Source organism: Hemiscyllium ocellatum, chromosome 47 (assembly GCF_020745735.1).
Source record: "Hemiscyllium ocellatum isolate sHemOce1 chromosome 47, sHemOce1.pat.X.cur, whole genome shotgun sequence".
In the NCBI taxonomy this organism is placed as follows: domain Eukaryota; kingdom Metazoa; phylum Chordata; class Chondrichthyes; order Orectolobiformes; family Hemiscylliidae; genus Hemiscyllium; species Hemiscyllium ocellatum.
The window spans coordinates 18,865,166-18,879,028 of NC_083447.1; the positions used below are offsets into that span (position 1 = coordinate 18,865,166).

At 40.4% G+C, this 13,863-nt stretch overlaps 1 protein-coding gene across 3 annotated transcripts in view; it reads left to right on the forward strand.

Annotated features, from left to right (window-relative positions):
- The window catches only part of timm50 (translocase of inner mitochondrial membrane 50 homolog (S. cerevisiae)), a 178,060-nt gene that overhangs the window by 81,625 nt on the left and 82,572 nt on the right, over positions 1 to 13,863 (forward strand). For all 3 annotated transcript variants that reach the window (XM_060855933.1, XM_060855934.1, XM_060855935.1), the window contains exon 3: positions 2,448 to 2,469. In XM_060855933.1, coding sequence (XP_060711916.1) covers positions 2,448 to 2,469 — 22 coding nt within the window. The remainder of the gene's footprint in view (positions 1 to 2,447; positions 2,470 to 13,863) is intronic.

A 13,863-nucleotide genomic window follows, 5' to 3' on the forward strand; every position in this document is an offset into this window, starting at 1 on the left:
TCATTTCCAGATAAAATTTGAATTTTAAACAAACATACATTTCAAAGTTAAATCATCAGAGACATGAAATTTATTTCTTTTTTCCACCTGCCACTTGCAGTTCAGTTAATTTCATATTTTTCAAGGTTACCAAATGAGAACAGATATTAACCAGCATCTACAACTGCACTGCTAACCTTCTTTTATATTGTTCTGCAGCTTTTTGTGTTCAAGTCTCTCTCAGCTGCATATTTTAGTGTCTTGATATCTTTTACACCCATCTGAGAAGACAAATGGAGGTCTCTGCTCCAAGATCTCTCTGAAAGTCAGCACCCAACAGTGTAGCACTTAGTGCTATACTGGAGTGCCATTTTAGATTTTGTGCTTCTTTGGAGTGGTTCTTTCCCTAGATTCCAACAAGAGTTAGCGAGTTTGGAGAAGATTTGTAGCTCAGGTTGAGGTTCTAAATGTAAGTTTGCTCGCTGAGCTGGAAGGGAAGTTTTCAGACATTTCATCACCATACTAGGTAACATCATCAGTGAGGCGAAAGTGAGGACTGCAGAGGCTGGAGATCACAGTAGAGTGTGTGGTGCTGGAAAAGCACAGCAGGTCAGGCAGCATCCGAGGAGCAGGAGAATTGTTTTAGGCAAATGCCCTTCATCAGGAATGATCATCCGTTGAAGCACGGACATTAGGACCCATTTTCTGTTATGTGTTTAGGATTCCTAGTGTTGGTGATGTTATTTCCTGTGGTGATGTCATTCCTGCTCTTTTTCTCAGAGGTTGGTGAATGTGGTCCAAGTTGATGAGTTTGCTGATAGAGTTCCAGTTGAATTGAACTTAAAAGACCCTCTACAGACAACAAGCAAAATTAATGTTATATACAAAATACTGTGCAAGGACTGTAACAGACACTACATTGGACAAACAGGTAGAAAACTAGTCACCAGGATACATGAGCATCAACTAGCCACAAAAAAATGACCCGCTTTCACTATCCTTACATACAGACAAAGAATGACAGCACACCCAATAAGCACAAGCCAAACAGAGACACACATGAGAATTACTAAAAGCGTAGAATTCTGATTGGAATGCCATTAACAAACTCATCGACTTGGATCCCATTTTCCAACCTCGGAGAAAAAGAACAGGAAATGACATCACAGGAAACCCAACCCAACCCAATCGCCAACCCAAGGAAACCTAAACACACACAGAAATTGGGTCATAACACCAGTGCTTTACCAGAGGCTCGCTGATGATGTCACCTAGTATGGTGATGAAATGTCTGAAAATGAAGCTTACATTCAGGCAAGACTGTCAAGTTGAATTGTGGATGACAGCTGAGAAACAGCAATCATCATCGCATGTAAATTTAAGCTGTAAAATTTGAAGGGTCTGATATCTAAAAAGTGAGGGATCAAATGTAGTTGCTCAGTTTTATACAGACTGAATAGCTAACTTACTAGACACCACACTGCAAAATTGCAGTTTCAGATTTCTCACTGAGTCTTTGTGATGCAGCTTGTTATGAAGTGCTGAGTGGTTATGTCCTAATTCCTAGATTATCTGTCATACGGTGGTGTCAAGCAAGGGGTTGCAGTTAACCTACAAATCTTCCATCAGTGAAGGAAGAAGGCTTCCTATCCCTGATTCCCACCAAATGATCATTCAGACTACCAGGTGTAGGTTGTTTTGAATTGTAATAGAACCTACAATCGAAGAGCCTGTGTTGGTTCGTGTAGGTTGTAAACTAGCCCCTAGAAGGTAGTGCGACAAGGAAGAAAAATATTAAGGGTAATTGATAGGGACCTGGGAGATGATGTTGGGGTGAGATTGGGGACAGTGGAGCCCAAGGTATTTTTAACTCTTTAGAAATTCAAGTGTACAGCTCCGGATGGTTTGGCAAAGCTGTGCAGACCAGAAGGTGCAGCGATTGCTAATTTCATCTGTAGCAGCAAATGGGTATTAAAATTGGCTTCAGACTTGGGAGGGCGGGGGGGAAAAAAACTCAGCCAAGGCTCCATATTGTAATGTGCTTTCCTGTTTTTGCCTACAGGTTACTTACAGACATGACACAACCAAGGCTAATTCTGATGGCCAATCATTTGGGCGCAAAGATTGGCCACTTAGATGTGTTGTTGCAAAGCCAACAAGAACCCCAAAGCCTTCAGGACAGAAAAGGATATATTATAAGGATGTGGATTGACTTCCACTGCATGCTACTAATGAAGTCCAGGGCCAGTAACAGACCTCATTCCAACTATAGTGAGGGTGTTGGCGGTTGTTTGGGAACCAGCTGCTTCCCCCATCCATTGACAGATGTATTTGAATATTCATATGTTTGGCGATTAATTTCTATCTTAATTGGGAGGATGGTGTTGTGTTATGAATGCTCCCAACCTGCTGGTAAATGGGCTGCAGAAACTGATCATTTTTTTTCTCTCTCCCTCTTTCCTCCACAGATTCCAGATGAATTCGATAATGGTGAGTTAAATCAATTTGGAATAGTTTGCACTATTGGGTTCATCTCAGGGATGGCATGTCGATGCAAGACTTCTCTCTGTGGCAAATGTCCTTTTTTTTAATTCTTTAATAAATACTGCAAATGTTGCTTCTACTCACAGATGGCCCCTGTGTTAAAGTGGGATTTAAGTATAATAGAAATTGGTACTCCTTCTGTCGATATTTTGAACTATAAATTCTGCGAAATGAACAGAACTGGAGCATCACTCTAATATAAAGTAAATAGGATTTGCTTATTTCTATGTCCCCCATTTAAGTTGTCAGTTGTCCTTGATTTGAGGATAATGTCCCTTAATGTATACAGTACCCAGTATACCAGCCTGTTTTAGCAAACATTGTTCTTAGCTGCAGTTTTTTTTCTAGGACAGGAGACACTAGTGTTTTGCTTTTTTAATTTCTGAACTTCCTTGTATAATATTTTGGTATACGGAATTAAACGTCCAGTTGCAAACATGGCTTCAAGAGATGGTAATGGTGATTTCTTTTTTAAAAAAAATTGCTTCTAGATCCGAAATTTCAAGTTTTGTATTTATATCTATTTTTGAGAAAGCTAACTTGATCTTTGAGTAGGTCCGGTGTCTGATTTCAACACAGAAGTGCATAGCTGCTAATTTTAGGGACATTCCAATGAGCTTCTAGTGGACCAGAGAAGGGATGTTTTGTGTAATTTGATGATTCAGTGACCCTACTGTCAACCCCTAACCAATACTGACTGAACTCAGTTGTGCTGACTCCTCCATCATTGTCAAATTCCTTGCAGTGTTCTAGTCTTTATAAACAATAACTATTTGGTTGAGATACTGACATGGATCTTATGTTACTACCTCAGTACCAACATTTCTCCTTGCTGCCATGGAATCTAAAGACAAAGGAGTACAAGTTTGACTGCAGAAGGCTTCATATAATACTACTTTGCTGAGTCAGAATATTTCTTCTTTTCCTTGTACATGTGTGTGGTTGTCATTTTTGAGTAGGCATTGTTGCTACTTGTAAGTGGAAGCAGTTTTGCATTAGTGGGATTTTTGATTATCAGATTTTTAAGACTTGATCAGCCACTTAAATGTTTGTAGATCTAGTTATTTGCTCATCAGTATTTGTTTGAAATTTAAACTGTCACTCTGAACAATTACTGCAGAAGCATGCTCCTTTGTTATTGGCCCCATCACATTGGACTGTGTGTATCATGAAGCCTTTGTTGTGAGAGAAACAAAATATGTAAGTGTGGACTCTTGTCTGGTTTCTAACGGGGAATTGAGGACAATGCATCCGTCCAGTGAATCCTTCTTTCAGTCTATTATCCATAGTTCCCAAGTAAAAGTGCAGTACCCTATTAACACAATTCAATTATTTTTAGCTGGATTGAGCTGCTTCATTTCCCTGGTCTTCTGCAGCTTTCAAATGTTGTTGCCTAGGGCTCCGGCACTAGTGGGGAATACTTAATTGCTATTGAAATGTTGAAGTGGTGATTGATTCACCCCATCACAACACAATATAGCATCTTATGAGGATTTCTCTTAATCATGATCAATTATACTCTATAGTCAGACACCAAAAATAGCAAATATTTAAAAGCACTGATAATGAAGTATTTTTCATGTCTTTCTCAGTTTCAAAATAGTTTTAAACTGCTTCATGCAAGATTCAGCGCTTTGTGATTATTTGTTTGTTTAGTTATTTGCTTGTATGATTTTATGGACCAGACCAAACCCCCTTCAAAAATATCAAAAGATAGCCTTGACCCTAACTTTCCTCTTACTTGAACACAGCAGCTAATGCTTGTCTCTCAGATGTGATTCAATTGGCAATGCTATACGGCTTTAAGCAAAACACACTTTATTCTTATCCTACAGTTAGAATACAAACAAAAGAAAGAAGAATTGGCATAACTTTAACTTTATTGGAAAGCTTAACAGAATGATAGATTATTTAACTGCCAAACAGCAACTGTTCTAATATAGTAACATCCCATAAATACACTCTTGGCAAAAGCAAATTCAGTGAAATAAATTGTCTCATATGATGTTTCTCCAATCTGGGAGAAAAGAACATCAAGAGAAACCTCTGGTAGACAGAGGGGTGTAGCAACTCCCACAACCAACTTCAAAGTCCCAACAACTGCTGAAAGCTAACCTATAACCCTGATTCTATAAAAGCTTGACTCCACCCGTTCATGCTGTTTCTATTGTTACAACTTTTATATAAAACAACACCAAGACTTCTCAAGCTGTTTACTTTATTGCCTTGAAAGAAACAGCTTACCACCAATGGCTCAAAACCTCTCTTCAAAAAAAAAAGACAAAATCCACTTCTTAACACAGTAGGGAAGGGTTTTCTTTAAAATTTCTTTTAATGTATCATGCTGGTTTTTGATAGAGCATTGGGATGCCAGGGAATGGTACAACATGGCGGTGTGGGTAGGTGGACGATTTGTAGTTTGCACGTGCACAGTGAATGGCAGATTGTGTTCTGCAATCAGACATTGATTTGTAGTACTACACTCCATTGTTTTACACTTCTGTCAGATGCATGACAAAAGTACAAATGCTGAATCCAGTGGCCACCCCTAACAATCACAAAGTGGATCTCTGTTGTCAGTAAATGGAAATTAATTTTCTAATTGGCTAGAGTCAGAAGTGTACATGTTAGCAACTGACCCTCAACATAAACTGAAAATTAATTGAGTAATAATAACTCTCTATTCATCCATAAATATCTGAAACTAAATAACTTCATTATAATTATTTTTTGATAAACTAGCCATCACAACTTACAATAGAAGAGTTTTTAATTTTTTTTCCTGTGGGAGTACATTAAAACCCCATTAGATCTATTTTACTGCGCATCACATCTATGCTCATGTTAGTGCACTTCAACATTTAAGTCATCCTTGTCTGTACCTTTTGTGAGGCCAATGGCTCTCCCACAAGGAAAAAAGAAAATACAGGTAGGAATAGTCACCCCGGCTCATGTCCCCAAGAATCCTAGTAGCTGATTACAATGTGTTTCTTAAGCCTTAGTAATGCTACAAGTATATTTCAAAAATATAATTGAAAACATAGAAATTTACAGCACAGAAGATGACCAGTTTGTGTCGTAATGTCTGTTTCTGTCTCTTGGAAAGAGTCATCCAATAGTCCCACTCCCCAATTGGACCTCCAATTTTTTTTTTCCCTTTCCAAGTACTTATCCAATTTCCTTTTGAAAGCTACTGTTGAATCCCTTTACCTCGCCCACTCAGTAGTTCCTGACCGCAATGATTTTGTTGTGTTTGAGGAAATAAAAATGCTTTGTCTTCCTGTTTCTTTCACCAGTTACCTTTTAATCTGTCTCATTTAGTTACCTACCCTGTTGCTGTTGGGAAAATTAAATCTTATTTTCTAATTTTCTTGCTAATTTTTGCTCAGGTTGATTTACACTTGGAGAGTAATTTTAAGTATTTATAAAGTGAGTGCACATTTCCATCTCCAAGGCATATCAGTAAGGTGAGATTTATGTCATAAATGCATGTCCATTTATACATTCTACCAATTTTCATTTTCTCCTGTATGACTAAGATCTTCCCAATATTGAGCCTTCGTGGAACCCAGAAGTTCAGAAATACACGTAAGCACTGCACTGTCACTTCATAATTTTTGAATTGGTCAAAAATTTGGCAGCAGGTCAGGGAATCCATAGACTTAATTTTTACAGTTCTGAAGAAACAATGGTTCTATCATTTTACAGAGCAAGATACTTCACAGTTTCTACTTGGTTTTAGTGTTGAGATTATCCTGTCCTAACTGTCTTCTCTCTTCCTTGATAGCATTGGCTAGTTTTTGAACAGTGCAAACTTCTTGTCATCCAGCATCTACACTCATTCTTGCTAGCAGGAATCATTCGATAATAATTGAGAGCTGGAACAACACATGATGTTCCTCTTGCTGAACGTACAAAAAGAGCAGGAGTACACTGTTCGCCCTTTGATAAGATCACAGGTGATTTGATTGATATGTCAGTTCCACGTGCCTGGTCACCAATTAGCATTACTTCCCTTATTAGTCAAGAATCACTATACCTCTGTCTTAAAGATATTGAATGACCCTTCCTTGACTGCTGTCTAAACAGAGGTCTGCAGATTTGCGACTCTGAGAGAAAGAAATTCTCCTCAGCTTCATTTTAAATGGGAGATTTGAGATTTAAGATTTTGTCTCTTCTACATGGTGTGAAACATCCTTTTGGTATCAAGTCCCTTCAGGATCTTGTGTGCTTCAATGAGATCACGCCTCCTTCATAACTACAATAGATAGAAACTTAACCTCTCCAACCTTTGTGAGATAACAGAGTTAAGCTTGTCAGATAACAGTTTCATCCTGAATCATTTCAACAAACTACAGCAGACTGAAGGAAGGATTCACTAGACTAATGCATTGTTCTCAATTCCCTGTTAGAATCCAGATAAAAGTCCACTCTTACATATTTTATGCAATAGCATTCTTTTTTAAATAGCGACCAAAATTGTCTCACCAACATCCTGTACAACTGTAATTAAACTTGGCAGCTACTTTTATTCCAATCCACTTTTCAATAAATAACAGTATTTATTTGCCTTCCTAATAATTTGCTGTGCCTGCATGCTAACTTTGTGTGATTTAGTGGACCAGGACACCCAGTTCCTCTTTACCTCAGTTGTGTAATCTCTCTCAATTTAAAATATTACTTCTCTATCATTGTTGCCACAGTGGACCATTTCACATTTTCCCAAATTATACTCCCACCTGCCAAATATTTTTGGGCATCAACGTAACCAACCTGTATACCTTTGCAGATTCTGTATGTTTTCGTACCTACTTACTTAAGGTAAAAAATGAGGTCTGCAGATGCTGGAGATCACAGCTGAAAATGTGTTGCTGGTTAAAGCACAGCAGGTTAGGCAGCATCCAAGGAATAGGAAATTCGACGTTTCGGGCATAAGCCCTTCATCAGGAATGACTTACCGACTTACTTTCCTATCCATCTTTATGTTCTCAACATATTTAGCAACCATTCGGTTGGCCCTACTTCCCAGCTGTAAATAGTCAAGTCCCAGCATACCTTTGGTATAACCCTTATTCGCTATATCTGCTCCCAGGAGGACCAGTTCCACCACAGAACATACTTGATGGCCTCCTCCTTTTAAAGACCATAATTTCCCCTCCCATGTGGTTGAAGTTGCCCTCCAACGCATCTCATCCACGTCCTGCACCTCCGCCCGAAAACCTCATCCCTCCAACCGCAACAAGGACAGGACTCTCTCCCCCACCCTCCCGGTCCTCACCTCCCATCCCACCAACCTCTGCATAAACCACCTCATCCGCCGACATTTCTGCCACCTACAAACAGACCCCATCACCAGGGATATATTTTCCTCCCCACCCCTTTCTGCCTTCCACATAGAGTATTGCCTCTGTGAATACCTGATGAGGTCCACGCTCACCAACAACCCACCCTCCCCTCCTGGCATCTTCCCCTGCCACAGCAACAATTACAAAAGTTGTGCCCAATCTACCACCTCCTCCACCCTCCTCTCTCTCTCTCTCTCTCTCTCTCTCTCTCTCTCTCTCTCTCTCTCTCCCTCCCTCCCTCCTCCCTCCCTCTCCCTCTCCCTCTCCCTCTCCCTCTCCCTCTCCCTCTCCCTCTCCCTCTCCCCCCCCCCCCACCCCCCCCTCCCCCCCCACCTCCATCCAAGGCCACAAAGGAGCCTTCCACATCCATCAATGTTTCATCTGCATATCCCTTTCCAATGGGGAGACTGGATGCCTTCTCGCCGAGTGCTTCAGGGAACATTTCCATGACACTCGTACCACTCAACTCCACTGCCCGTGGCCGAATATTTTGACTCCCTCTCCCACTCTGCCGAGAACATACAGGTCCTGGGCCGCCTCTACTGCCATTCCCCCACCACCCAATGCCTGGAGGAAGAACACCTCATCTTCCGCCTCAGAACACTTTAACCCCAGGGCATCAATGTGGACTTTACCAGTTTGCTCATTTTCACTCCCCCCTCCACTTTACCCCAGTTCCAAACTGCCAGCTCAGCACCATCCTCATGACCTCTCATACTTGCCAATCTTCCTTCCCACCTATCCAGTCCACCCTTCTCTCCGACCTATCACCTTCATCCCCACCTCCATCCACTTATTGCACTCGTAGCTATCTTCCCCCCCCCCCCCCCCACATTAATCTCTCCACTCCAGAGGCTCCCAGCCTCATTCCTGATGAAGGGTTTTTGCCTGAAATGTCAGGATGCTGCCTGACCTGTGCTTTTCCAGCACCATTCTAGTCTTGACTCTGATCTCCAGCATCTGCAGTCCTCATTTTCAACTTGTTACATCTTGCCAACCCAAAAATGGCCCAAAAGACCTACTCTCCTGTTAGCTAACAAATCCCCTATCCATGCTGCTATGTGACTTTCTATATCATGAATTCTTAATTTTATGCTATACCTTTTGTGCACCTTCTTGCATGCTTTCTGGCATTTCAAATATTCTATATGTATAAGCTCCCTTTATTCTCATTGCTTATTACATCTTCAAAGAATTCTACTAAATTAATTGAGCATGATTTTCCTTTCTCAAAACCATGTTAACTCTCCCTGATTGCATAATAATATTCTAAGTGTCCTTCCTCTAATCTCTTTCCTGATAGATTTCAAAACTTTCCGTCTGACAGATATTAAGTCATCTGGCATGTAGATTCTTGCTTTCTGTCTCCTTCCTTTTTTGAATTAGAGGAGTTAGATTTTCTATTATGCAATGTGATGAATCCTTTCCAGAATCAAAGGAATTTTGGAAAATTAAAACCAATGCAGTTAAGATCCCAGCAACCTTTTTTTAAGATCATAGAATGAAGTCCATTAATACCAGAGGACTTGTCAGCTTTTAGAATAATTTTCTTAGTCTGGTGATTGTAATGATTTTAGTTTCCTCCCTCCCTTTCACCTTTGATTTAGTTATTTCTAGAATGTTGTTTATTTCCTCTAGTGAAGGCCGATCACAAGATAACTGTTCAGATCACCATCATTTCCTATTTTTTATTATTAATTCCCTCGATTCTCTCAAGAGAAATGTTCACTTCTTTCTTCCTTTTTTAAAATATGTGTGGAAATTCTTTCTCTGTTTTTGTATTTCTAGCTCTCTTTCTCTTGTACATTTTTGGTCACAAGTCATACAGCACAGAAACAGACCCTTTGGTCCAACCCTTGCATGCTGACCAGATATCCAAAACTGATCTTGTCCCATAATCAACTAAACCCCTCCTTGTCATGTACCCTTCCAGACGTCTTTTAAATGCTATAATTGTAAAAGCCTCTACCACTTATTCTGGCAGCTCATTCCATATACACGCCACCTGCATGAAAAAGTTGCCCCTCCGGTCACTTTTACACCTTTCCCCTCTCACCTTAAACCTCTGCCCTCTAGTTGTGGATTCCGTTGTCCTGGGAAAAATACCATGGCTGTTCACCCTATCCGTGCCCCTCGTGATTCATTGTTTTCTTATTATGTTCTGTCCAACCTTCTGAACTGCTGTTCCTCTTTGTGGAATGATATGCTTTTTCTTTACATTTGATAGTATCTTTAACATTCTTAGTTAGCCATGGATAATTGTATTCCTTCCCTGAAATGTTTTTCTCACAGATGTATCTTTAAGTGATATGAAATATCATCTTAAACTTTTGCATATCTACTGACCTATCCCTTAACCTCATTTCCTGGGTCACTTTAGCTAGCTTGGTCCTTCTACTCTTATTATTGCCCTTAAAGAAGACCCATTCTTCTCTTCTGGAATCTGAATGTAAAAATTCAATCGTGCTGTGATCACATCTATTTAGCTATGGCTTTATTATTGTGCTATTAGTTAATCTTATCTCATTGCTTACCACCTCCTCTCTGGTTGGCTGTAGATTATGCAGTTCTAAGAAATTTTCCCAAGCTCACTATGTACTCTTTTGCCAGGTTACCTTTCCCAGTTGACTTGTTCCATCTGCAATCAGGTTAAAATCACTCATGATTAATGCCACTGTCTTTCTCGCAAGCTCCCGTTATTCTTTTGCCCCGTGTAAACGGGCGACACTGTGGTTTAGTGTACTGCTGCCTCACAGCGCCAGGGACCCGGCCAATTCCAGCCTCTGGGGACTCTGTGGAGTTTGCACATTCTTCTTGTGCCTGCTTGGGTTTCCTCCGGGTGCACCGGTGTCTTCCCACCGTTCCAAAGATGTGCAGGTGAGGTGAATTAGCCACACAAAATTGCCCATAGTGGTCAGGAATGTGTAGGTTAGGTGCGTTAATCGGATAAATATAGGATAATAGGTTAGGGGAATGGGTCTGTGTAGGTTACCCTTCGGAGGGTCGATGTGGACTTGTTGGGACGATGGGCCTATTTTCACACTGTAGGGATTCTAATTCTTTAAAAAAACCTTGACCGACAATATGATTATTATAAGCTATGAATTCCGCCACAATTCTTGCCTTGATGTTTTCTTTACAAGAAATAAATCTATGTCTCAACATTCAGAGCAAAATCATCCCTCTCTCTATTGTCCTTATGTCATTGTTAATTAACCCTCTGCTTTTCCCTAACCACCTGTTGTCTGAAATGTTATGTTCCTTAAATATTCAGATCCCAGGACATTTCTCTGTTATGGGTATCAGACCATACATATTTATTTTTGTGAACTATCCGTTTACTTATGTTATGAATTCTGGACACGTTAACACATTAAATTTAAAGATTACAAGTTTTTACTATTATTTCAATCTCCAGCTTGGTGCACTCTTGAATTTCTGTACACTGACCTTTCCTACTATATTGGTTATCATTTCCCTTGCAACTACCTTACTGTCTTGCCTCATACTCTCTAATATATCGCGTCTTCTCTCACTTGATCCTTGCCCCTATTATTTAGTAGTCCTCATGTTCTCGGTCATCCTCATTCTTGGGAACAGTAGTTTCTGCACAATTCAGGTGAAGGTTATCTTAACGATCGAGCTTCCATTTTGACAGCAGTAGTAGTAATTCAAATCCATTTACCCACACCAATCTTTGAGTCACATAATCCTACTTACCCTCAGACAATTTACTTGTGCCTTGGGTAATAATCCAAAAGTTATTACCTTTTTGAGGATCTGCTTTTCGATTTAGTCCTTATTTGGCTGGAGTACAAGCCACTCTTTTTCTTAGTACTATGTCATTGATACCTATGTTGATCATGTTGTTATAGCCTTGTCTTCCTGCTAACAGTTCTTCAGGTTAGATGAGAAGTCTCAAATGTTGGCACTGGGCAGACAACACCAGTCTTTGGCATGTATTCTTTCAACTTTCGGGAACTGTCTCTTCCATTGACTATACTGACACCCACTACCATTACATTCCTAGTCATTCTCCCTGTTTGAATGGCCTCAAGTGCCATGGTCTGTTTGCTCCTCCACCCTGCAACATTCATGATTGTCATCTCAACCGTAAGACCCTCAAGACTGTTGAAAAGTTGAAAAGGTTGAGGCTCCTCTCTTTCTATATTCTCAATCCACATTCCTGCCTCACTTGCTCGCACTATCCTGACTCTGACGATGAATTGAACAGTGGCCCCGATATTAAAGGGTGTGATTACCTCTTGGAACAAAGTGTTCAAATAACTCTCCCACTCTTTGACTCATGGCACTGCCTTCAACTCATCAGTAGTTTAATGATTCAGAGCCAGAAGCATTTGCTGAAGGTGTTTGCTTTGAATCCCCCTTTACCTGCCACGTGACCTGCCTGCCTTTATAGTGCTTAATTGATTGACTGTTATACTGTTTTAACTCTTAATTAATGTTTCTAATCCTGCCTGTGCTTTGTTTTTATTTCAGTAAGTCATCATCTTAGTCGGATTGATACTCTGTCATAAAATAAATAGGCAATGCTCATCAGCTATTTGTCTACCTACATGTCTGCAAATTTTCTTTTTAATTTGTGCTTCTGACTAGTTGTTGGTTACAAGCAGCAACTTGGCTTGTTGCATTCAGTCTTTCCTGGATGTGTATTTTCTCTTTGCCTCTCACTGTCTTCCAAAATAAACTCTCTATCTCTGCACTGTGGGTTAAGATCCCACGACTCTGACTGGTTCCCAAAATCTAATGTGACTGATTGCAGCTAGCATGTTGAAATCCATTAACTAGTTAGATTAGAAATTCACTTCTGGTTACCTTGGATCTATTTGTTATTGCTTTTATCTACTGAGCCATGAAAGTATGTATCAAACAGTAAGTTTCTTAGAAACATTATATAAAATTTGGATGGTTGTCTGTACTGCTCTAGTCTATCAATGGAGTCAGACTGAGTTTGTGTAAGTTTCACTTCCTTCTAGGAATGTGAACAGGAGTCGTGGACACTTTTTGGGTCTGGCCAGTGAGCATCTGATCAACGTGATCTTGAAGATGAATGTTGTGGGAACATCCTGCACACAACTTCCAGCTTTACCATTAGAGAACGTTGGGGTTGCTTAACTTATGTGGGGCAGCCCAGAATGTGTCAAACCTGTGATATGTCAGAATATGTGTGAGATGATGCTGCTCCTTTACCAAGGTTATGCTGTCCTTGACCTCTTTTTTTTTGAGAGACGTCACAAAAGCAGCAATTCCAAAAAGGTCTAAATTGAAGGGTTTTGGGGCCAATTTGATTATAGCTAACAGATATTGCCTTGGGCAAAGGGCTTTCAGTTTTCTTTTAAAAAGCACATGTCCGATGAAAGGAGAATGGCCAGTTCTCCCAGCTCAGCTTTCCTTTGGTTTCAGTTTTAGCAAGTCAGTCAGTTTCGAGGCTGCTATATGGAAGAAGGTGTTCCATGCTGAATCTCTCTACCCTCTCTCTGTGTCCTGTAAGACAGTGTTTGATTTTTCCTTTCTTGCCAAGGGGATTGCCAAGGATCGGTGTTGGGGCCTCTACTTTGTCATTTGCATAAATGATTTGGATGCAAGCATAAAAGGTACAGTTAATAAGTTTGCAGATGACACCAAAATTGGAGGTGTAGTGGACAGCAAAGTGGGTTACCTCCGATTACAACAGGATCTGGACCAGATGGGCCAATGGGCTGAGAAGTGGCAGATGGAGTTTAATTCAGATAAATGTGACGTGCTGCATTTTGAGAAAGCAAATCTTAGCAGGACTTATACACTTAGTGGTAAGGTCCTAGGGAGTGTTGCAGAACAAAGAGACCTTGGAATGCAGGTTCATAGCTCCTTGAAAGTGCAGTCGCAGGTAGATATGATAGTGAAGAAGGCGCTTGGTATGCTTTCCTTTATTGGTCAGAGTATTGAGTACAGGAGTTGGGAGGTCATGTTGCGACTGTACAGGACATTGGTTGGG